This window comes from Eretmochelys imbricata, chromosome 11 (assembly GCF_965152235.1).
Source record: "Eretmochelys imbricata isolate rEreImb1 chromosome 11, rEreImb1.hap1, whole genome shotgun sequence".
Lineage (NCBI taxonomy): Eukaryota > Metazoa > Chordata > Testudines > Cheloniidae > Eretmochelys > Eretmochelys imbricata.
The window spans coordinates 45148849-45173993 of NC_135582.1; the positions used below are offsets into that span (position 1 = coordinate 45148849).

General features: G+C 38.2%; 1 protein-coding gene across 1 annotated transcript in view; it reads right to left on the minus strand.

Annotated features, from left to right (window-relative positions):
• TTN (titin) overlaps window positions 1-25145 on the minus strand; it is a 307220-nt gene that overhangs the window by 59768 nt on the left and 222307 nt on the right. The window contains exons 222-261 of the mRNA XM_077830394.1: window positions 23149-23264; window positions 22754-23053; window positions 22202-22501; window positions 22003-22108; window positions 21628-21824; window positions 21219-21524; window positions 20839-21117; window positions 17921-18220; window positions 17518-17820; window positions 17033-17407; window positions 16639-16941; window positions 15485-15784; window positions 15097-15393; window positions 14709-14993; window positions 14320-14613; window positions 13489-13788; window positions 13067-13375; window positions 12783-12973; window positions 10713-11142; window positions 9790-10098; window positions 8907-9055; window positions 8759-8791; window positions 8539-8668; window positions 8144-8443; window positions 7738-8055; window positions 7329-7625; window positions 6918-7217; window positions 6027-6341; window positions 5782-5930; window positions 4551-4701; window positions 4181-4462; window positions 3775-4077; window positions 3382-3684; window positions 2996-3277; window positions 2180-2479; window positions 1786-2088; window positions 1387-1695; window positions 1019-1300; window positions 450-749; window positions 6-299 (exon numbers count right to left, since the gene is read on the minus strand). Of these exons, the coding sequence (XP_077686520.1) occupies window positions 6-299; window positions 450-749; window positions 1019-1300; window positions 1387-1695; window positions 1786-2088; window positions 2180-2479; window positions 2996-3277; window positions 3382-3684; window positions 3775-4077; window positions 4181-4462; window positions 4551-4701; window positions 5782-5930; window positions 6027-6341; window positions 6918-7217; window positions 7329-7625; window positions 7738-8055; window positions 8144-8443; window positions 8539-8668; window positions 8759-8791; window positions 8907-9055; window positions 9790-10098; window positions 10713-11142; window positions 12783-12973; window positions 13067-13375; window positions 13489-13788; window positions 14320-14613; window positions 14709-14993; window positions 15097-15393; window positions 15485-15784; window positions 16639-16941; window positions 17033-17407; window positions 17518-17820; window positions 17921-18220; window positions 20839-21117; window positions 21219-21524; window positions 21628-21824; window positions 22003-22108; window positions 22202-22501; window positions 22754-23053; window positions 23149-23264 (10700 nt within the window). The remainder of the gene's footprint in view (window positions 1-5; window positions 300-449; window positions 750-1018; window positions 1301-1386; window positions 1696-1785; window positions 2089-2179; window positions 2480-2995; window positions 3278-3381; window positions 3685-3774; window positions 4078-4180; window positions 4463-4550; window positions 4702-5781; window positions 5931-6026; window positions 6342-6917; window positions 7218-7328; window positions 7626-7737; window positions 8056-8143; window positions 8444-8538; window positions 8669-8758; window positions 8792-8906; window positions 9056-9789; window positions 10099-10712; window positions 11143-12782; window positions 12974-13066; window positions 13376-13488; window positions 13789-14319; window positions 14614-14708; window positions 14994-15096; window positions 15394-15484; window positions 15785-16638; window positions 16942-17032; window positions 17408-17517; window positions 17821-17920; window positions 18221-20838; window positions 21118-21218; window positions 21525-21627; window positions 21825-22002; window positions 22109-22201; window positions 22502-22753; window positions 23054-23148; window positions 23265-25145) is intronic.

Below are 25145 nucleotides of genomic sequence, written 5' to 3' on the forward strand. Positions count from 1 at the left end.
GGTACCTAGTTTTTCTTGACACTCTATTGGTATAGTTGTATCTGGAAGACTAAGACCCGCGATATTCTGTGCTTTCACACGGAATTTGTAAGTCTTTCCTTGCTGTAGACCAGTTACAACACACTCTAGCATGGGTACAGTCTTGAACTTAATCCATTCCTCTGCACCTTCTTCTTGATACTCCACCAAATATCCATTGATTTCAGCACCACCATCACGATCTGGCCTATTCCAAACAAGGGAAATTTCTGTTTTGTCAACATCTACATGGTGCAGATTCTTTGGTGGCCCTGGAGGATCTTTTAAGAGCAAAAAACAAGAAGTGTAATAGGGTGAACAACCTACGCCCAATCAACACACATACACTATATTGTATTTGTACTAACAAGATCAGTTAATCAAAGTTCAAAAAAGACTCAAAATAAAACTCATCAATGAAAAATACTTACATAGTGGGTCCATAGCCTTGATTGGCTTGAGACAGTCAACATATGGACCTCGCCCATACTGGTTCTCAGCAGCAACACGGAAGAGATACTGAGTGCCTTCCATAAGATGTTTAGCCAGATGACTGTGTTTCTTGGAAGATGATGAGATGGGTACCCACTGGGCAGCAGCTACATCTTTCTTTTCCACCACATAGTTGGTAATGACAGAACCACCATTGTCCTCTGGTTCCTTCCAAGTGAGATAGCAAGAATCTTTTCTAACTTCACTTACTTGCAGATTTCTAGGTGGGCCGGGTTTATCTAATATTTTTTTAAAAGTAAAGAATATTTATTTAATAAACAAAACTAATTTTACAAAATTTAGCATAGTTCAATAGAAAGGAAATTTTTACTAAAAGTACTGCTTGTCATTTACAGTCCTTTTCTCATACAGCTCTTATATTATGTTTCTTTATTATTGATAATTTCTGCATTGAAATTATTCATTTGTTCTCTGCAGATACAATTTCTTTGATCGCCAATAAAATAATAAAAAGCATACAGTATAAACAAAGTCAAAAAATAATTACCTAGTACAATGACTTTTACTGAAACAGTCTTTGAACCAACGGGATTCTCAACAGTCAAAGAGTAAATTCCACCATCTTCATGGACAGTGTTACGAATTTCCAGCTTACTGCCAACTCCCGTAACCTCAATATCTGCTTTGGGTGAAACCTCTTGTCCTTCTTTCTTCCATGACACTTTTGGGAATGGAATTCCTTTAATTACAGCACTAAGTCTTAGTGTATTTCCAGCTTTTATGTGTTGCTCCCGTGCCATATTAGCATCAAGTATCAGCTCTGGAGGTTCTGGGAGAAAGATTCCAGTTTTAGTAAACAAGCACATTTTGACAATATGTTTTATTCATAAACTTATCTGAGTTTATTTCACTTACCAAGCCTGTCCTTTACTTCTATTGGATCAGGAACATAAGCTGGTTCTGATTCACCTGCTGCATTGACTGCCATGACTCTGAACTTATAGGTCATACCCTCAGTAAGACCAGTGACCTTGTATTTTGTTTCAGGGCAGGAGTCTGCTGTAAGATTGGCCTTCTTCCAATCTTCATCTCCAACTTTCTGATACTCAACGAGATAGCCAATGATTTTGCCTTTGCCATCATGCCGTGGTGGTTGCCAAGACAAATCAACTGAGTTTTTTGTTTTATCCACTGCTTCAGGGTTAATAGGTGGACTTGGTTTGACTATTAAAAAAATCAGAAACCATTAAAACCTATCTGAAAAAGATTTTCAGGAACACACAGAATATGAATGGATTTTGTTTTATACTTTACCAATTGGATCTTTAGCGAAGACTGGCTTTGAAGGTGGGCTAGGATCACCAACACCAATTTCATTTGCTGCTGATACACGGAATTCATATTCACAGCCTTCAAGGAGATCAGGTACCCTGAACTGAGTTTCTGGGAAAATCGGATCTTTGGTGACTCTGGCCCATCGATTAGACATTGTTTCCTTCTTTTCCAAAATATAAGTAGTTATTGGCTTGCCTCCATCATGTGGTCTGTTCCAAATTACTAAGGCAGAATTTTTGGTAACATCTTTAATGATGGGTTGCTCCGGTGCAGAAGGAACACCTGAAGAAATAATATTTTTAAATGAATTTATAGTATAACAAGCATTCTGATGGTTAAATTATTAAAATAAAGTAGCAGATAAATAACATACTGAAACGATCCTTGGCCTTCATTTCATCAGATACTAGGGGATCACTTATGCCATAAAGATTTTCAGCATAAATTCGTACAACATACTCTTTTCCCTCAAGCAGTTTAGGAATTTTGCATGTTGTCTTGACATTGGCAGATGTTACTGGCATCCAGAGATCCCTGTGTGCATCTTTCTTCTCAATAATATAATTTGTAATTTCACTGCCACCATCATCTAATGGAGGTTTCCAGGAGACGATCATATGATCTTTATGAACTTCATCAAAAATAACTGGACCTACTGGAGGCTGAGGGCGATCTGTTAAAAGAAACAATGAACAGAAAAACCCAACAATACACAGATTGAACAGTGTCACTATTCTACTGTAAATATAACTTGGAATAACCTAATTGTTAGAACAAAGAACTGGGAATCAGGACACCAACGTTCTATTCTTGGCTCTGCTGTTCTCTCACTATGTGATATTGAGCAAATCACTTTCCTTTAGTTTACCCATCTGTAAAATGAGACTAATACCTATCTTATTGGGCTTAATTAATTAATGCTTACAAAGTGCTTTATCATCTTGCATTGAAATTTGCTAAAATAGTGCAAAATATTATTATTAGAGCGTGTCAAATTATTCATTGTAAATAAACTTAAACCAGCAATTAATTGAATACTCAAAATCAATGAATAACATATCACAAATAATAAAGGAGTGAATTCACAGTATTTCTATAAATAACTCATTTTAATATTCACTCTTTCTTCTATTTGATCAGTTCTAATTATTATTAAAAGCAAGCATTCTTATGGCTCCGTTACACTTACCAACAACAGTGACTTGACAAAGACCTTTTCTTGATCCGGCGCTGTTCTCTATGATCACACAATATTTGCCTGAATCTTCTCGGATAGATTTTAATATCCCCAAGCAAAGGGTTGTTGGAGTGGTCTGAATCTTTGTGCGCTTATCTTCTTTAACTGTAATTTCATCCTTTAACCAAGTCACCTTTGGTGCAGGCTTCCCTGAGTAACGTCCGGTGAGGCTGAAAGCTTCACCAACCCGAACAATTAGCTTGTCTCTACAATCAAGTTCAAGTGTTGGAGGAGCTAAAAGATATCATTGTGGAAAAAAAGGTAAGTAGCAATATTAATAAAAAAATTATATACCCAAAAATTGTTTTCAAACTGAATTATGAAAAATAGACCCATACCAATTTCATCCTTGCATGTGATTGGTTTTGTGCAGAAAGATGGTTTTCCTTGTCCCACAATATTGCAAGCACTCACACGATATTCGTAAGTGTCACCTTCTTTCAGTCCTTCAACAGTGTATTTCCGATCAAGCATTTTCTCCTTTGTAACCCTGTGGAATTTCTCTTTTCCAATGAGACGGCTTTCTAGGACATACATAGTTATGTCGGAACCTCCATTATATTTAGGTGGGTTCCAAGTCAATGTAACAGAATCCTTGGTAATGGCTTTTACCTCCAGATCTTCTGGACGCTCAGGTACAGCTGTAAATAAACATAAACAATGTGGTGAATACATTTTTTTTGCCAATCTCCCTTCTATTACAATAATCTATAAAACAAAAATGTACTTACATATTGGTTCTCTGATGACCAGCTCTTTTGTTGTCTCAACGAATGGGCCCATGCCAATAATATTCTCAGGTGCAATTCGGAAAAAGTATGCCTTGCCTTCAATCAGCCCTTGAACAGTAGCATTCTGTCTTGTGACTGTATAGGTTACTGGGGTCCAAGCTTTACGGTCAGCTTCACGCTTTTCAATAATATAGTTGGTGATAGGAGAACCACCATCATCCTCTGGAGAAAACCATGTCAGTTTGCAAGAGTCATTGGTTAGGTTCTCAGTAAGGAATGGAACACCAACTGGCCCTGGTACATCTAAGATGGAAAGAAAAAGTATACATTTAGTTTTATGTACTGGATTTTATGAAACCATATTTTTAGAACAAAATTGTACGCAAATTCTGAACTTCCGATTTACCTAACACATCAACAATAATAGTCTTCTTCCGTTCTCCACCTGCATTTTTGGCAAAAAGAGTGTAGAGGCCTTGGTAACTTCTCTTGCAGTTCTTAATAACCAGAGAAGAGCTGATGGCTGTTTCTTCAATTTTAGCTTCTTCCGGTAAAGCTCTTTCATCCCTGCTCCATGTGACTGTTGGAGGTGGCTTTCCTGAGACATAAGCTATGATCCGGATCACTCCCCCAGCATGAACAACAATTCTGTCTCTGACACTAGCATCCAAGTGAAGATCAGGGGGGACTGTAAGAAATAAACAAAACGATTCAATATATTTTCTGTTTGTTCACTTTGATTGGTAAAAATGTTAAAAATAAAAATTGTAAAATACCAATTCTATCCTTCATTTCAATAACTTCTGTAACTTCGCCAGGCTCTCCGATACCAGCAGCATTTATTGCTCTAACTCTAAATCTGTAGAAACTTCCTTCTTTTAATCCTGTCACAACAAACTTGGTTCCTCTTATTTCTCTATCTTTTACCTGGAAAAAGATTATAACATCAGTCAATATCAGAAAATCACAAACACCACAAAGGAATTGGCTATTGGTGGCACTCATGCATCCGAAACAACTGTTATGGTATAACTGTCCAACATCCAGAAGTACAGCAGGCTCTAAATGCAGTGACACCAGCACTGTTCAAATACAAGGAATGGGCATTCCACAGAGAAGGCATTCAGGACATCCTGGTGCATATGAGTGATATGCGGATTGAAGGGAACATTGTGAGGGGAATATAGGGTAATGGAAATGCAGGAGAGTGACTTGGAGATGTACTATCATGCAGATTCATCAGTTTGAACAATTCCTCTAACTAGGGAGTCATAAAGGAGCCATAGCAGTTACAACAGAGTCCATGATCTGAGGCAGACAAATGGCTGCATAGGGTTCCTGTACACCAAAATGCCAGTTTGGAGGTGAAAGGAGGAAAAGTGGGAAAAAATCCCTTTCTCATGAGCCTTTCTGGATCTCTTGTGCATAGCCTGTTTACATGGATTTTATGCACAGGTTGGGGCAGCATTTGGCTTATAGCAAATATGTGAAGAGGTGCAAAAGTAGGCATACTGGACAAGTGGCATGTATTTATGACCAAATTGCTGGTTGGGAAACATTAACTTCTGTTCTATATGCACCAGTGAGATTTTCAGTAATGTATTATTGAAAAGCAGTAGGAAAACGTGGAGGCATTGTTTGCAAAGTAACTAGGAATAATTTGACATTCCATTGGCTCCTTTACTTATGTACCTAATATCCACTTTCACATGAACCTTCTGCTCCTTTATTGATAACTATAAACATACTTTGCTGCACAGAACTGTGAAGTTTAGAGAACCTGAGTTTAGGAAAATAATGAGGTATCTTAGACACCACAGTGTGGCAAATATTAACTTTTGAATTTGGCCATATATTTTAAAACTACGAAGATAATTATTGTACAAAGAAGACATGATAATTTGTCCCATATAGTTGGTGTAATGAGAATATGTACAAATATACATTAGCGAAAAATATTGTTTAAAGATAGAGGAAACCCAAATCCTATAATAGTATTTCACCTACCTTTTCCCATTCTTCCTTTCCTTCCTCTTTATATTCAACTATGTAACCAGTGATCTTAGAACCACCATCCTTTAATGGTGGAGCCCATTCCAGATCAACAGATGACTTTGTCCAGTCAGTAACTTTTGGAATTGGCGGACCAGGGGGGGCTGGAAAATAATATGATATCATTACATTATAACAATACATTTTTTCTTCTCAATGGAACATTTTCAATATGAAAAATATAAATTTAACATATTTACCAATAGGGTCTCTAGCAATTGCTGGGTCAGATGGCATGCTTGGTGGACCAACACCAGCTGCATTAATAGCCAATACACGGAACTGATATTCTGAACCTTCAATAAGACCAGTTACTTTGTAAGAAATGCCTAGGGTCATAGGTTTGATAGGATCACGGTTAACCCTTGTCCATCTCTTTCCAGTGGTCTCTTTACGCTCTAGCCAGTAACCTGTTACAGGAGAGCCTCCATCATATTCTGGTTCCTCCCAGTTGACAATCATGGAGTCATATGTTATGCTGCTAACCGTTGGCTTGTCGCATGGTCCAGGAACACCTGGAAAAAAAGTTACACAAATTTTGTAACAAAATGTTAAAATATAAAATGTCTGTGTCTCATTTAACTGTCAAGGTTAACATTCACTAGCCCTCTGTGTACCTTTCTGTGGCCAGTGTGTGTAGGAAAAGTTTGTAATATAGTCTTCTTTTCTCAGACCTAGCATTCCCTTTCTGTTAGACCAGCAACTAAGAAGCTAACTCCCTTATTCTTTATTGTCTTTTTCCATAACTCAAGTTAAGGAAATAACTCTTCCATAATGGTAAGGTCAGTATTATCCCAAATATAACTGTATGATCCAGTCCAGTTTCAATAAAACCAAATATAGTTGTATTTTAAGATATAGCAAAGAAAAGAGACAAAACATTAACATTTTAAACGTTAACTACCTAACAGGATATCTATGGTAAAAATCTTTCAAACTATTCTAGAAATTTCAGATATGTGGTAGACATAAAAGCAATTGGTAATTTACAGCTTTGCCATAATAGATGAGCTGATTCTTGAGACTCTGCATTGTCAAAGTCACTACAAAGCATGAGAACAACTAACATTTGAACACAATATCATACTTACTGAAAAGGTTTCTTGCTGTTTGTGGTTCACTATCAAGAGGCTCCCCAGTGCCAAATTTATTTTGTGCCATTATGCGGAACATATATTCATGGCCTTCCAGCAATTTGGGCACAGTGAAGATGCATTCCTTTGGCTCGTTGGTAACAGGTACCCATGTTCTTCTATTAGCTTCCCTTTTTTCAATAACATAGTTTGTAATCTTAGAACCACCATCATCTTTAGGAGGAAGCCAAGACAAGGTCATCTGATCAGTTGAAATGGATTCAAATTTAATGGGTCCCTCTGGTGGTCCAGGACGTCCTGAAAGTTAAATTTTAAGAATTATGAATGCATAATTAAAATACATTTAAAATAAAGTATCATATTCACAGAATCAACACATGCAATTGTACAAAACCCCTTGATATTTACCAAGAACATTCAGCCTCATCTCCTTTGAAGCAGTTCCCAGATTATTTACAGCAGTTAAAGTGTACAAGCCTGTATCTCTTCTGCGAGACTGTTGGATTAGTAAGGTGCAAGTATCTTCGCTCACAACCTTATTGACATGTTGATCATACAGTACTGGTGTTTTGTCATCAGGTTTCTTTGGAGTAGCTTTAAACCACGTTAATGTGGGGAATGGCACACCCTTTATCTTGGCTATAATGTTAATATCTGTTCCCTCCTCAACCTCCATAAATTCTTTGAGTTCAATTGATGGTGGACCTAGTATGAAACACAAAAAACATAAATTGCCATTAAAAGGGATACAAAAGCAAATATACTTTTAAAGTTGTATAATGAAATGTTCTGTTTTCCAGCATTGTTCAGTACTTACATGTTTGGTCTTTGACAACAATTGGGCCAACTGTAGCAGATGGTCTGCTGGGACCCGCTTCATTTACAGCTTTGACCCTGAATTCATATTCTTCACCTTCTTTCAGGTCCTCAACAGTAAACTTTGTTTCCTCTACATCACGTCTATTGCACTGTTTCCAAGACTCTTTCCCTTCCCCAGTACGATCCCAGTGAAGACACTCAATATTATAATGTGTAACAGGGGCACCACCATCATTCTTTGGAGGTTTCCATGTCAAGCTAACAGTGTTTTTAGTTACAAGACCAATCTTGAGTTTGATAGGTGGATCAGGAGGATCTTCAAAAATCAAATAAAAATTGGAATCAACCGACATTATAGTAGCATTTGGTTATCAAAGGAGATGTTCCATTTTGATTTAACTTACGGATTGGATCCCTGGCTGTGGTCCGTTGGATTGTGTCTGCAGGCGGCCCAATACCAAAGCGGTTTTCTGCACGTACACGGAAGAAATATTGTTGCCCGGCTATGAGATCAGGTACAATGAAGGAAGTGCTTCCACAGTCTGGATTAACTTTTGTCCAGGCCTTCCCTTCAACAGTCCTCTTCTCTATTACATAGCCTTTGATTCTGTCTCCACCGTCATTGTCTGGCATCTTCCATGAAAGTTTGCAACTACATCTTGCTATATCACTCACTTTCAGGTCTTTTGGTGGCCCTGGCACATCTGTTAGCATAAAAGCACAACAGAAGCAGTTTCAGATAAATACCTAGAAAACATGAAAAATTCTATATGAATACTCCAACATGTATCTGACGTACCAAGGACGTTAACTCTAACGTTTACAGTTTTCTGTCCTGCTTTATTCTTTGCTGTAATACTGTATCTTCCAGAATGGCCTCTGTTACATTCTGGGATAGTAATTATTGAAGTAGTATTGGTTACTTCCAGCTGCAAATAAAAAGAAATATATATTGATTATAAATAATTACAAAATGAAAAATTTAGCAATATAGAAACAATTTAATTTTTTTACATTACCTGAGCATCTTCAGGTATATTATTGACTCCATCCTATAAACAAAGAAGAAAAAGTAAACGTAACAGAGATTTCTTTAAATAGTTAGCAACAGATTAAAAGAACAGAAAGAACAGAAAAGAACAGAAAGTAATCAGTTCTTTTAATAACCTTTATTGCCTTCTTGGCTTCTCCTTCAAATTCCCAAGATGTTTTTGGAACTGGACGCCCCTTTATAATGGCTGGGATTTTAATTGTTGTACCAGAACGAACAGAGAGAAAATCTTGTGCTCCAATATCAATAAAAACTTCTGGTTCCTCTGCAAAAAGATTTAGAAATATAATTGTTAGATGAGTTATTGAAATTAAAATTCAGCCAGCTATGCACGAAAACCTCATGATACATTCCGAAGCATGCACAGTATACATCAGGACAGTGGCTCTTAACCTGGGGTGCGAGATGCCCTTTCTAGGGTGCGAGACATGCCGGATTTTTTTAGAAGGTAAATCATCGAAAACACAAATTAAGCACAGGCATGTAGGTACAACTACTTTGTTTAATCAAATCTATGTATTTATTAACATTAGACATTTTTTAACTATTACTGTAATATACAAACAAAAATATATCTAGGTTTGAAGAACTGACCTACTTCAATGATTTTTGATAACGGGTGCAAGAACATATTTTGAGAACCAAAGGGGCACAGGCTGCAGTAAAGATTAAGAACCACTGCATCAGGAGGACCCCAATGCTCTGTGGGGCACTTGTTGCTGTTGCTTTTTCATTGGGCACAATGTAACCTTTATGTCTAGTTATAAGGCTTGTCAGATTTCTGGTTGGTGATATCCTATTCAAGGTCACCAGGTCACTTTCTTAGATTTCCAGCTTCTTTGTTGATGTTCTTGAATAATTCTGTGTACTGGGCTAGGTCTACCATGGTGGGCCCTGCTGTTTGAACTTGGTCTTTACCCCTCTTTGTCTCCTAATGCACATGCACAGCAAACGGTAGGATTTATCTCTAAATATCTAAATTAATTCCAAGACTCTTACCTAGAATTTCCTTGACAGGTATTTCTGATGTTGGAAGACTTGGTTCAGATTCCCCAGCAGCATTTACAGCTTTCACTCTAAATCTGTACTTTCTAAGTTCTTTCAAGCTGGGTACAACACATTCACAAGTAGGGAATAGTTTGTCTAGTTCATTCACCTTCTTCCAGTCAGTACTACCTTCTTCTTGCATTTCAACAATGTATCCTTTTATAGGACTGCCACCATCTTTTTGTGGCGGTTTCCATTTAAGAGATATAGTGGATTTGGTTCTATCTGTGACCTCCGGGCATGATGGTGCACCAGGTACAACTTGTAAGAAAATGCAAAAAGTTTTGGCTGGGAGTTAGTGTCTATGTATTTTCAATTTTACATTTTAAAATGCTGTAATGTCAGCAAAAGAAGTATTTTTCTATACATTTGTCAAAAAGAATGGTAGTAAAAATTGAGAATACTGCAAATATGTATATTTACAAACATGTTATGTATATGACATATACGATATGTGAAATTGTTATACATGTTTTTTATATTTACAACACATATAACAATTATACATACACTTAAAGCAAAAAATATAAACATTATTCTACTGTAATAATATTTAACAACAAAGAAGAATAAATCACTGATTCTGAACTCGCTTACACCAGCTTAAACAGGAGTAGTCCATTGAAATCATTGGAGTTAAACTGATGTAAAAGTATGGCACGTGAGATCAGAATTAATTATCTGAACTAAAATAAAAATAATTAATAGTTAATCAGAAAATCATTACACTGAAAACAGAATGGCATTATGTAGGCCCCAGTCCTGCAAACATTTCATCAGTCTAGTCCCACTGAATTCAACATCAATAAGGGTTACAGAATGTAGTTTTTATGTATTATAACCTTTAAAGCAACTCATAAAAACTGTATACTTACATATAGGATCTGCTGCTAACGCAGGATCTGATGGTTCACTGGGAGGGCCAATTCCAGCAATATTTACAGCCATTGCTCTAAACTGGTATTCAACGCCTTCAATCAACCGCAAGACATTAAATTCCAGCCCTTTCATTACTGGTTTTGTTACTGGAGCTCTGTTAACACGTGACCAATAGACACCTCCGACTTCTCTCTTCTCCAACCAATACCCAGTGATTGGGGCTCCACCATTGTCCAAAGGAGGCTCCCAAGTCACCAGCATTGATGACCTAGTGTGATCTAAAACTTTTGGTTTTCCAGGAGGTCCAGGAAGGCCATATGGATCCTTAATGACCACTTTCTCTGAGAGGCACTCATCACTTGTCCCATATTTGTTTACTGCCCTGACTCTAAACTGGTATTCACCATTTGTTGCAAGTTTCCACACCTGAAAAACAAGATTTAAATTAATAAATAACTGTTTCCAAAATAAGTATATGTTAAATTTTCCCTCTTTTGATGCTGTTTAATTAAACTCTTCCTTAGTTATCCCAGTGAATGGCTACAAGTACCTCTATATGCTGCACCATAGAAACTTGTATATCATGCACACAGAGCCAAGATTCAGAGTAACAGCCGTGTTAGTCTGTATTCGCAAAAAGAAAAGGAGTACTTGTGGCACCTTAGAGACTAACCAATTTATTTGAGCATGAGCTTTCGTGAGCTACAGCTCACTTCATCGGATGCATACCGTGGAAACTGCAGCAGACTTTATATACACACAGAGAATATGAAACAATACCTCCTCCCACCCCACTGTCCTGCTGGTAATAGCTTATCTAAAGTGATCATCAAGTTGGGCCATTTCCAGCAAAAATCCAGGTTTTCTCACCCTCCACCCCCCCACACAAATTCACTCTCCTGCTGGTGATAGCCCATCCAAAGTGACAACTCTCTACACAATGTGCATGATAATCAAGTTGGGCCATTTCCTGCACAAATCCAGGTTCTCTCACCCCCTGGGTGTGAGAGAACCTGGATTTGTGCAGGAAATGGCCCAACTTGATGATCACTTTAGATAAGCTATTACCAGCAGGACAGTGGGGTGGGAGGAGGTATTGTTTCATATTCTCTGTGTGTATATAAAGTCTGCTGCAGTTTCCACGGTATGCATCCGATGAAGTGAGCTGTAGCTCACGAAAGCTCATGCTCAAATAAATTGGTTAGTCTCTAAGGTGCCACAAGTACTCCTTTTCTTTTTACAGAGCCAAGAGTGAATGAGAATGTCATAATGCTCTTGGTCTTTGAGGTAGGTGCAGACATCAATCCACTTATTTGTTCCTACCATTTGGGCTGTTTGCCCTTTCAGCAAGAGGGCAATATACTGGAGGGAAGCTGGAGGCTAGTGCTACTAAGAGATACAGCAGCAGGTCAGAACAGCAGGGTAAGCAAAAAACCTAACAAAATTGACCAAATTGCCAAGTGGTCACATACTTTTGTCAGTGTCTTAAGTTAGTGAGAATTACTCTGACATATATCAGTATGATTAAGTTTTAAAGGAGGGTGAGAATGAATCCTCACTGAGATGCTTATAACAATTCAAAAGCAAAACTGGAAAAACAATTAATAAAAAAACCACTGGATTTAAAATGTCTGTATAGTGATTTTTTCAAAATGAGAGAACTTGTCAGCTACTGTACCTTTACTGGGTCATATGAAATTGTGATCACCCTTACTCTCTAAATACAAAATTATATTTCTGATATAAATTAACCTAGACGACACAAAAGGGATACATCTCCTTAATTCAGATATTAACTTCTTTATAAAATAAATGACATAACTGAATATATTATTTTCTTTTTGGGATTTAAGGAAAATACACAATGGCAATAGCGATTATCTAGAAATTCTGGTCATGGTCAGTGTACCACCTGCTCAGATAACTATGTGTTCTGTAATTTTTCATTGTATTGATAATTAATTTTATTTCAGTATTGTACGTGTGCTATTTTTGTTATTTAAGCATGTTGAATTACATAATAAAGACACTTTGTAAAGTACAGAAAAGTTTTCAGATAACTTTACCCCAAATCGTCTGTCAACTACTGTGCTGGAGACCTCCTCCCATTCAGATTTCTTCCTACTGGCATCACGTTTTTCAATAATGTAATGAGTAATTTCACTGCCACCATTATCAAGGGGGATATCCCAGGTCAAATAGCATGATTCTGCTTTAATGTCAGAAACGGCAAGATTTCTTGGTGGAGAAGGACGATCTAAATAAAAACAATACAATATAATATTATGTTATGGAAAAGGCAAAAACATATTTGCTTTTGTCATTTCATTAAAATAAATCAGATCCTTACCATACACTTCAACATAAGCATTGCGATACGCTGTGCCGAGACGATTGGTAGCTGTGACTGTGTAAGTGCCTTTATCGTCCCTAAGTGCAGCAGGCATACTAAGTTCAGTTTTTGCTTCAGATCTAGATATTTCTTGTTTGGTTATCTTAAGTGCATCTGATGGTTTGTCAATTAAAACTTCATTTTTGGCCCATTCAATCTTTGGCATTGGTAGACCTGTGACATCAGCTGGAATATTAACTGTCTCTCCTGCCCTCACTTTGATAGTATCTCCTCTGACAGCCAGACGTAATGTGACAGTTGGAGGTACTGTAAAACAAAACAAAACAAAAATAAAAGAATGAAGGCGGTAACAAAAAGCAAAGAAACTAGCTAACAGAGTTTTGAAAGCCGTTGTACGTGTTTCTAATAAACAGGTGTACCTTCATCATCTTGTATAACTACGTTAAGTGGTAGTGATGGTTCACTTTCACCAATAGCATTGACTGCTTTGACACGGAATTCATACATATGAAGCTCAGCAAGATTGTCTACAAGAAGAGATGTAGTTGGACAAAGTTGCTGGTTAACTCTTTCAAACACATTTGAGTCATGTCTTCTCTTATCAACGATGTATCCTATGACAGGACTGCCACCATCATTACGGGGAGGCTTCCAGTCAAGTGTAATGGTTGACTTTGTCCTCTCTGTGTACATGAACCTCTCAGGTGCTGTTGGAGGACCTATTATCACAAGTAATTCACAATGAAAAATATAAGTCATACATATACTTAAAGTTTTGTTTCATTTCTTATCCTATTAAATAAAATAGATTTGGCATTTTTAAAGCAGCATCTTTCATATGCAAAGTATCCAAATTATTATAATGCAGTGTGAAGTTTCTCTGATAGTGAAGTGACTATGTTGGCAACAGGGCAACAATTAGTGTCTCAACAATAGTTTAAACACAGACTTTGTCAATGGAAGCTGCCTGATTGAAAGAAGGAGAGACAAAGTGGTTATCTCCTACTCCTTTTCAGAAATGGTCATGGTAATTTTACATAAGTGAGAGATCTAACTTCAACAGTTACTCTGCTGAAGGTCTGAAGCCTTAACTCTGTAGCAGGTAAGTATGAAAACTAAAAAAACCCATTAATATGTCTATGTACATTGAATATACAGTGTGCCATCTCAGCATTAATTAAATAACTGTGCAGTGATCTAGATCTCCCTATATTTAATAATTGACATAAGCAAACAAATAGTTATTTTACCTAATGGGTCAACTGCAAGAATTGGTCCGATGTCAACAGGTGGACCACAGCCAAACTTATTCTTGGCAATAACACGAAACATATATTCCTGTCCTTCAACGAGACCTGTAATATCACACTTAGATCTCTCAGTATCTATACACTGTCTCCAAGTATGCATTTTGGCATCTTTGCGTTCAACAAGGAAGCCAGTGATATCACTTCCTCCATCATCTTCAGGATCAGACCAGTTAAGCAGACACATCTTTCTGTTCACAACCACAGGTTTTAGGTCAAGCACTGGCCCAGGAACATCTGAAAAAGAGAACATGTTGTATAAGAAAAAAACAAAGATTTCTTGTATCTAGGTATACTTGACAATTGGTTTCACAGCATGTAATATTTCTTACCAAAAACTTCTACTCTGGTTGCTGCAAATTTGGAACCACTCTGATTGGTTGCAGTAATCACATATCTTCCGTGGTCTTTTCTCAATGCATTCTGAATAGTTAGTTCTGATCTGGTGCCAACATTTTCAATAACAACCCGCTCTTTGTCTAATTCACCTTCCTCCACTGTCCACACAATTGTAGGTGTAGGGCGCCCAGTTACAGTAGCAGGAATTTTAAGAGTTTTCCCAGCCATTATCTGAATGCCTGCTTTGACAGAAACATCCAATTCAACATGAGGAGGCTCTGCAGAAAAATAGAAATTGTGCGTTAGTTTAAGGGAGATAAAAGAGTCTAACATGCCATACTGGCTACTATATGTTAAATGACATTTGCACAACAACAGTACCTTGAGGTTCTGAAACTGTTATAGGTTCAGTTTCACCAGGTGGTCCTTCCCCGGCTGCATTAACAGCGGTAACACGGAGTTTATAGTCAGCACCTTCTCTAATTTCTTTAACAGTGTATTTTCTAATCTTAATGGATTTCTCTGTGCAACGTGACCATTCATTTATGCCCACCAGTTGTTTGTAAATGAAATAACCGATGATATCACCACCACCATTGAATGCTGGAGGTTCCCATTCTAGCTCAATAGCAGTTGAGCTTGTATCAACAACTCTTGGAATTGGTGGACCAGGTGGCACTAAAGAAATAAAAAAGTGTAAATCAAAATTCATGGATACTTAACCTACTCTTGTCAGCCTCCAACCATTATCTTCTATTAAAATACTTACATATTGGGTCCTGAGCAGTTTTTGGATCTGAAGGTGGACTAAATTTGCCAGGGCCAGCTGCATTTTCAGCACACACTCTAAAGATATAGTTAAGTCCTTCCAAAAGTCCATCGGCTCTTATTTCTAGGGTGTTCAGGAGGCTTCTGTTGACACGAGCCCAGTGAGTACTATTGATTTCACGTTTTTCAATCCAATAACCCAAGATGGGGCTACCGTTGTCTTTTGGTTCTTTCCATTTAACCAACATACTATTACTGGTAACATCCTCCACTTCAGGTTTATCAGGTGCATCCGGTGGAGCTAAAAAAATTAAAAAGAAAGAGAAAAATGAAATTTTGGCATCTATGATTTCTTATCCAGATCTCAAATTTAATTTTATGTATGTAGTGAGGCATTATGGCCTAGTGGACTAAGCATGGGGAAATAACCTGTTCTAACTGCAGCTCTATCATTTTCTTACTGTGTGATTTTGGACAAGTCGGTTAAACTTACTGTGATTTAGTTTACTAATCTGTAAAACAGAGATAATAATGTGGAACTCCTTCACATGGGCCATGATTAATTTGTTAATATTTTAAAGCGAAAAGTACTATATAAAAGAGTGCATTGTAATACATTTGGCCTTTGTTGCTATCTTCAAGTTACTCAGTGGGTTGGGCCCAGGATATCTAAAAACTGGGATAAAGACTGTGGTCAGCAACTCCTCTGGCACAATGGGACTTTCCAACATAAGGATAAAGCTTGTCTGTGCTGGAGACAGAGCTCTCTGAGGGACTAATCCGAGACTGTAGTATGAACCCCTACAGGAACTAAGGACCAATACAAACCTCACCGCCTTCTGCTCCAAGCAGAAGGTGCAATTCTTCAACCTTGCATTTTCTTACATAAACATACAGTCGCATGTACATTAAAAAAAAAACCCAAACCCCAAACAACACCCTGCCAAAACAAAACACGATACTCCACATACAATTTCTCCCCTAACAGGGGGACAAGATAAAAAAAAATGAACCACATTTGATAGATGCTAGTTACATTGCTTAATGCACTTCTGGAATGCATTCAGATACTAGTGATGCAGACAGTATAAAAAACCCCATATAGAATAGAATTTCTCCAAAAGTATTGTGTTTAAATATCAACATAAGACTTACTGAATGGATCTTTGGCTACCAGTGGTTTGGAAACACATGGTGGTCCAGGTCCTAACCGATTTTCAGCTGATACACGGAAAAGGTATTCCTTTCCTTCAATCAATTTTAGCACGTGGTATTTGCAATGCCTGAGTGTTGAAGTGACAGTAACCCAGCCTATTTCAGCTTTTGAGTTGTCTTTCTTTTCCAGGACATAGTTCAGGATTTCACTTCCACCATCATCAAGAGGAGGCTCCCACTTGCAAACAACAGAATGTTTTCTAACATCTTCAAATGTAAAGTTGATAGGAGGTCCAGGCGTATCTATTTTTTAAAACACCAGTAAAAAATTATTAGTGTCTTCTGGTGAGCATCTGCTCTGACATTTTAAACAATAAGCTGTTTAAGCACATACCTAATACGTTTACTTCACATGAGGCTTTTGCAACACCATGATCATTTTCAACTCTGATTGTAAATGTGCCATGGTCAGGTCTAAGTGAGTCACGAACGGCTAACAAGGACTCTCCAGGTGTGTGGTTGTCAATATTCAAACGTTCTGGCAGTGAAAGGTAGAATGGCTCCTCTTCTTCAACTTCACCCTTCCTTCTCCTAGTAAACTTTGTTACTCTCTTTTTTATTTCCTGTGGCCTAATAGTTTCATCATTCCTTAACCATGTAATAGATGGGTACGGTGCTCCTGAAATATGTGCTTCCAGTGCAATTTCATCACCGCGCCTCACCTCAAGGCCAGCCTGCAGATTAGCACTAAGGAAGACTTTTGGAGCCTCTGTAATAACAAGAAATGTATTTTTAAGCTGCATTTAGAAATGAAGTTAAAAGTAGTATTTTCTGGTAGGTTTAAGAATTGATGGTAGTAAGAAAAATAAGCAATCATACCAATGGGATCAACAGCTTTCACTAATGGAGTGATACGAGACGGTTCACTGACACCTGCAGCATTCTCTGCACGAGCACGGAATTGGTATTCCTTGCCCTCCTCAAGACCTTTTACTGTGTAAGTCAAAACAGGTATCAAAAATTCATTGCACCTTTCCCACTCGTCTTGACCCTTAGCAATCTTTTCTAAGATATAGCCCATAATCTTGCATCCTCCGTCATACAAAGGTGGCTTCCATGTAAGTGTTACTGACTTGGACGTTGTATTAGAAATCTCAAGATCAACAGGTGGATCTGGACGCTCTGTAGAATAATAACAAAAATAGAATTTAAACAAATAGAAGATATAGAGAAATTATTTTAAAATCTATCTAGTTGATTATCCATTGATATAAGAACTTACGCTTTGGATCTTCAGCAATGACTGGGTTCCTTAGTTCAATGTATTCACCTCCTCCAATTTTATTGACAGCCTTAACACGGAAGTAATATTCACCATTTGGTATAAGATCCTTGACATTCCACGAGAGTTTGTTCTCACCAGACATCACTGGAATATATGTTCTCCGACCAGCTTCTCTACGTTCCAGGACATAATGTAAGATGGGAGTGCCACCATCATACTCTGGAGGTTCCCACGATATCTTACATGAATTTTTAGTCACTTCACTTGCTTTAATGTTTTTGCATTGTCCAGGCAGACCTGTTTCAAATAATAATTTTTATATAATTACCCTAACAACAACAAGAAACTAGGAAACTGCTTTAGTACAAATGTGAAATTACATTGTATTTTTTACTTCTGTTTTGCACAAAGCAGACCAAAAGGACAAATATTGGTTGCACAACATAGACATGAATTTACATTTCCTTATGGCAGTAGACATGAAAGATTCATATAACCTGTTGACTTAGTTTATTTGTTTTATTCTCCATACTAATTGGCTTATTAAGGGATTACAGATCTATTAAAGTGTCAAAATTGATCTTTCTTTGAGATTTTATGCTTAATTAATATTTTAAATATAAATAGTTGGCAATACTGTACAGGTTTCAGAGTAACAGCCGTGTTAGTCTGTATTTGCAAAAAGAAAAGGAGTACTTGTGGCACCTTAGAGACTAACCAATTTATTTGAGCATGAGCTTTCGTGAGCTACAGCTCACTTCATCGGATGCATACCGTGGAAACTGCAGCAGACTTTATATACAATGGTCACATAAACACCACCCTATACCGGAAACCTACTGACCGCTATTCCTACCTACATGCCTCCAGCTTTCACCCTGACCACACCACACAATCCATCGTCTACAGCCAAGCTCTGCGATAAAACCGCATTTGCTCCAACCCCTCAGACAGAGACAAACACCTACAAGATCTCTGTCAAGCTTTCTTACAACTACAATACCCACCTGCGGAAGTGAAGAAACAGATTGATAGAGCCAGAAGAGTTCCCAGAAGTTACCTACTACAGGACAGGCCTAACAAAGAAAATAACAGAACGCCACTAGCCGTCACCTTCAGCCCCCAACTAAAACCCCTCCAACGCATTATTAAGGATCTACAACCTATCCTAAAGGATGACCCAACACTCTCACAAATCTTGGGAGACAGGCCAGTCCTTGCCTACAGACAGCCCCGCAACCTGAAGCAAATACTCACCAACAACCACATACCACACAAAAGAACCACTAACCCAGGAACTTATCCTTGCAACAAAGCCCGTTGCCAACTGTGCCCACATATCTATTCAGGGGACACCATCACAGGGCCTAATAACATCAGCCACACTATCAGAGGCTTGTCCACCTGCACATCCACCAATGTGATATATGCCATCATGTGCCAGCAGTGCCCCTCTGCCATTTACATTGGTCAAACTGGACAGTCTCTACGTAAAAGAATAAATGGACACAAATCAGATGTCAAGAATTATAACATTCATAAACCAGTCGGAGAACACTTCAATCTCTCTGGTCACGCAATCACAGACATGAAGGTCGCTATCTTAAAACAAAAAAACTTCAAATCCAGACTCCAGCGAGAAACTGCTGAATTGGAATTCATTTGCAAATTGGATACTATTAATTTAGGCTTAAATAGAGACTGGGAGTGGCTAAGTCATTATGCAAGGTAGCCTATTTCCCCTTGTTTTTTCCTACCCCACCCCCCAGACGTTCTGGTTAAACTTGGATTTAAACTTGGAGAGTGGTCAGTTTGGATGAGCTATTGCCAGCAGGAGAGTGAGTTTGTGTGTGTGTGTGTGTGTCCCCGGGAAAAAAAAGAAAAAGGGGGGGTGGGGTGAGAAAGCCTGGATTTGTGCTGGAACATGGCCCACTTTGATTACCATGCACATTGTAGGGAGAGTGGTCACTTTGGATGAGCTATTACCAGCAGGAGAGTGAGTTTGTGTGTGTATGGGGGTGGGGGGGTGAGAAAACCTGGATTTGTGCTGCTGGAAATGGCCCACCTTGATTATCATGCACATTGTGTAGAGAGTTGTCACTTTGGATGGGCTATTACCAGCAGGAGAGTGAGTTTGTGTGTGGTGGGGTGGAGGGTGAGAAAACCTGGATTTGTGCTGGAAATGGCCCAACTTGATGATCACTTTAGATAAGCTATTACCAGCAGGACAGTGGGGTGGGAGGAGGTATTGTTTTATGATCTCTGTGTGTATATAAAGTCTGCTGCAGTTTCCACGGTATGCATCCGATGAAGTGAGCTGTAGCTCACAAAAGCTCATGCTCAAATAAATTGGTTAGTCTCTAAGGTGCCACAAGTACTCCTTTTCTTTTTGCCAATACTGTACAGTTATAGTGCATATTTATATTATTTTAGAATGGGTATAAAGGGTAAGATTCTGTGCTATGCCTCTGACAGACACAGCATGCAACTTGTAGCCCAGGGGAAAGGGGGCTATGATGGCTTTAAGTCACCTTTGTATCCTCCAGCTCCAGGGCTATTCTGGGGAGTGGGAGGCCTCCAGTGCAAGTCAACAGCCTTGAGGGCTTGATTACGTTTTGGCAATCTCAGTGAGTTTCCTTGGGGCCACAGTGCCACCTAGAGTCTCTGAAGTGTTGTGTGCTAGGGCCCCAACATATACCTCCCTCCACCAAATCCTTCCCCTGGGATGCCTCCTATATCATGGCTCACAATGGGTCCTTGAGATGTAACCTTATATCTGTCTCCTGAGTGCCTGCACCAGGGGAATCCTCCTTGGCCAGATATGGGACTTTCATTGTGATTTTATGCCATCAATGGCCCAAAACAGGGGTAAGCATCTCACCCAAAGAGTTTACCATCAAAAAAAGTTTTGTTACCTATGACTTTGACGTTGACTGAGCCAGTTGTTGAGCCCAGTTTGTTCTCCAGGGTGATAGTATAAACACCTGCATCAGCATGAACACTGTTTGTGACTTCAAGCAATGCAGATGTGTAATCGCTCTTCATTGTTGTTCTGTCCCCTGCTTTAACCTCCTTGCCACCTTTATGCCATGTAATGGTTGGTGATGGAACAGCTCGAAAGGGTACAGGGATACTTAACTTCTTTCCTTCAATAACAACAATGTCTTGAGTCTTTAGGTCAATAGTAGGATTGCCTGTAAAAGTATCAGTATATTATTATTAAAAAGCTTCAAAATGCCCAAATCCTTTTGCATTTATAAATTACAAATAGTTTTTAAAAGAAATATATTCTTACAGTCTGGATCTTTAACAACAACATTTTCTGATATGTCTGATGGATCACTAGCTCCAATAGCATTGACAGCTCTGACTCTCAGCACATACTCCTTGTCAGGAACAATTCCCTCTTCCACTTTGTATTTCAAGTCTTTTACTGCACGAGAATTGATTCGCATCCATTTTTCTGTTCCTGCTTCACACAGCTCAACATTGTATCCAATAATAGGGCTACCACCATTTTTCTCTGGTGGTTTCCATGCAATAGAAATGTGCTTTCTGCTTGCATCTGTCACATGTAAATCAAGAGGAGGTGATGGAGGGCCTGCAAAAATGCAAAAGTGTTACAGTACTTTTTGCAATATCAGTCCATCAATATAGTATTTTGACTGCATATTTCATACTTTAATTATTATATTATGACTTACTTGTTGGGTCTTCAATAGCAAGGAGGTCAGTTGGTTCACTTGGATGACCACAACCAGCTTCATTTTCTGCACGGACCTGGAACTGTACCTCTGTACCTTCAATAACATCAGTCACTCTGAAATGACAGTCAGGTCCAGCTGTCTTTCCAGCTTTCACCCAGCGTGTGCCTAATTTTTCTTTCTTTTCAATAACATATCTATGTAAACAAGAAAACATACCATTAGAAATATGGAATCATAGGACATTCACAATTTCATACTAACTGAAAATAGGTAAAGAGATATTAAAACAAAAACAAATAAAAACAGCATATCTGTATATCTACACATCACCTAGCATGCAGCTAGTGCTATACAAATCTGTAATAATCTTACCTTTGAATTGGTCTGCCACCGTCATTCTTAGGTGGTTCCCATTTTAGGTCAACATGTCTCTTTGTCACTTCAACCACTGCAAGAGCATATGGTGGTCCAGGAGTAGCTAAAAACAAAATATCCGTATTAGGAGAAAAGGAGTTCAAAAACTATGTCTTTGTGTATACTAACTTCTAAACATGCAAATGTGAAAACTTACTGAAGGTATCTTTAGCAAGAACTGAATCTTCAATTTCACAATAGTCACTTTGTCCAACTGCATTTTCGGCAGCCACACGGAACACATAGAGAGAGCCTTCAGTGAGTGGGGTCACTGTGTATTTAGTGTCTTTTACTGTTGTATCAACTGTTTGCCAGCCTTTCCGTCTCACATCTCTCTTTTCAACAATGTAGTTGGTAATTGGGGAGCCCCCATCTTTTTCTGGTACCGTCCATTTAAGATCCGCAGTGTTCTTAGTAATGTTAATAACCTCAAGCCATCGAGGTGGTGAAGGAGGGTCTGTAAAAATAGTAAAACAAAGAAAAACAGTGTTATCTGTTTATCCTCTCAGATGCATAGAAGACAGAGAACAACATGGGGCTTATTAAAAGGTTACATTTTTACAGTGAATGCGGGATAGATTTCAATGTTTTATAAGCTTACAAAAGTTTACTTGTTGGCTAAACATACAGGCATGGTTTAGACTGTTTTAGTTTATATTTTAAAATTGTAAAATATGTATTTTAGTAATATATTTTAAATGCTACTCACGCAGTCTCTCTTTGCATAGCACAGGGTCACTGGGCTCACTAGGCTCGCTCTCCCCAGCCTTGTTCACAGCTCTTATGCGGAATGAGTATTCTTGTTTCTCCATAAGCCCCTTGAGGAAATGTTCAGTCAAGGGAATGCCCTCAGCCACTCTTACCCACTCATCTGTTCCGGTTTTTAGTAACTCAATGACATAAGACTCAATCTTTGCACCTCCATCATGTTCTGGCTTTGTCCACTGCAGGAATAATGATGTTTTGGCAACATCTTTCACAGTTGGCTTGCCAGGGGGCCATGGAGGATCTAGACACAAATTAAATAACAATTTAGATTTTAGAACAAATTATTTCCTTGGTTTTATTTTAAATTAAATTGTGAAAGAAATGTATTCATAATACCAATAGGATCCTTCACTAGGATTGGCTCTGTCTCCTTGCTTGGTTTTCCAGGTCCTGCAAGATTCTCTGCCAAGACACGGAACTTGTACTTCTTCTTGTTGGTAAGACCTTTAACTCTGTTAATTGGGAATAAAATATTTAGTAATAAAGCCAAACCCACACATTTATGCATGCTTAGCATTGTGTTTTTTAAGTCATTATACTGCTATATATGCAAAAAAACCCCAAATTCCTAGCTACTGATAAATATGTTATATTAAATGGGATTGATTTAAGATACTAAATGGTATACTGGCAATAGCATCATAGACATGTAGGACTGAAAGGGACTTGAGAGGCATCAAGTCTAGTCCCCTGTGCTGAGGGAGGACCAAGTAAAGCTAGACCATCCCTGACAGGTGTTTGTCCAGCCTGCTCTTATAAACCTCCAATGATGGGGATTCCACAACCTCCCTTGGAAGCCTATTCCAGAGTTTAACTATCCTTACAGTTAGAAAGTTTTTCCTAATATCCAACCTAAATCTTTCTTGCTGCAGATTAAGCCCATTACTACTTTTCCTACCTTAAATGGACACAGAGAACAATTGATCCTGGTCATATTTATAGTAGCCCTTAACATATTTAAAGACGGTCAGGTTTCCCCCACCTTCCCAGTCTTCTTTTCTCTGGACTAAAAATACCCAGTTTTTTTAACCTTTCCTCATAGGTCAGGTTTTCTAAAACTTTTTTTTATTTTTGCTGCTCTCCTCTGGACTCTTTCCAATTTGTCTACATCTTTCCTAAAATGTGGCACCCAGAACTGGTCACAGTACTCTGGCTGAGGCCTCACTAGGGCAGAGTAGAGTGGGACAATAACCTCCTGTGTCTTAGATATGACATTCCTTTTAATACCCCCAGAATGATATTAGCCTCTTTCGCAGCTGCATCATACTGTTGAGTCATATTCAATTTGTGATCCACTATAATCCCCAGATCCTTTTCAGCAGTGCTACCACCTAGCCAGTTATTCCCCATTTTATAGTTGTGTATTTGATTTTTCCTTCCTAAGTGTGGTACTGTACACAGTCTTTATTAAACTTCATCTTGTTGAATTCAGACCATTTCTCCAATTTGTCAAGGTCATTTTGAATTCTAATCCTGTCCTTCAAAGTAACCCCCCCAGCTTTGTGTCACCTGCAAATTTTATAAGCATACTTTCCACTTCATTATCCAAGTTACTAATGAAAATATTGAATAATACCGGAACCAGGACTGACCCCTGCAGAACCCCACTAGATACACCCTCTCAATTTGACGGTGAACTATTGATAACTACTCTTTGAGTACAGTCTTTAAACCAGTTGTACATCTACCTTATCGTAATTTAATCTAGTCCCCATTTCCCAAGTTTACTTACGAGAATGTCATGTATGACTGTGTCAAAACACTTACTAAAATCAAGATATATTACATCTACTGCTTCACTCCACCCCTCCTATCCACTAGCCCAGTAACCCTGTCAAAGAAGGAAATTAGGTTGGCTTGGGAGGATTTGTTCTTGCCAAATCCATGCTGGGTATTCCTTATAACCCTATTATTCTCTGTGTGTTTACAAATTGATCATTAATAATTTGTTCCAGTATCTTTCCAGGTATCGAAGTTAGGCTGATTCATTTATAATTCCTTGGGTTCTCTGTTTCCCTTTTTCAACATAAGTACTACCTTTGCCCTTCTCCAGTCCCCTCGAACCGGCATGAGTTTTCAAAGATAATTGGTAATGGTTCTGAGATTGCTTCAGCTAGTTCCTTAAATACCCTAGGATGAATTTTGTCAAGTCCTGCCAACTTGAATACATCCAACTTTGCTAAATATTCTTTAACTTGTTCTTTCCCTATTTTGACTTACATTCTTTCCCCCTCAGTGTTTATTAATTGTATCGATTATCTGGTAACCATTAACCTTTTAAATGAAGACTCAAGCAAAATAGGTATTGAATACTTCAGCTTTCTTGAGTTAAT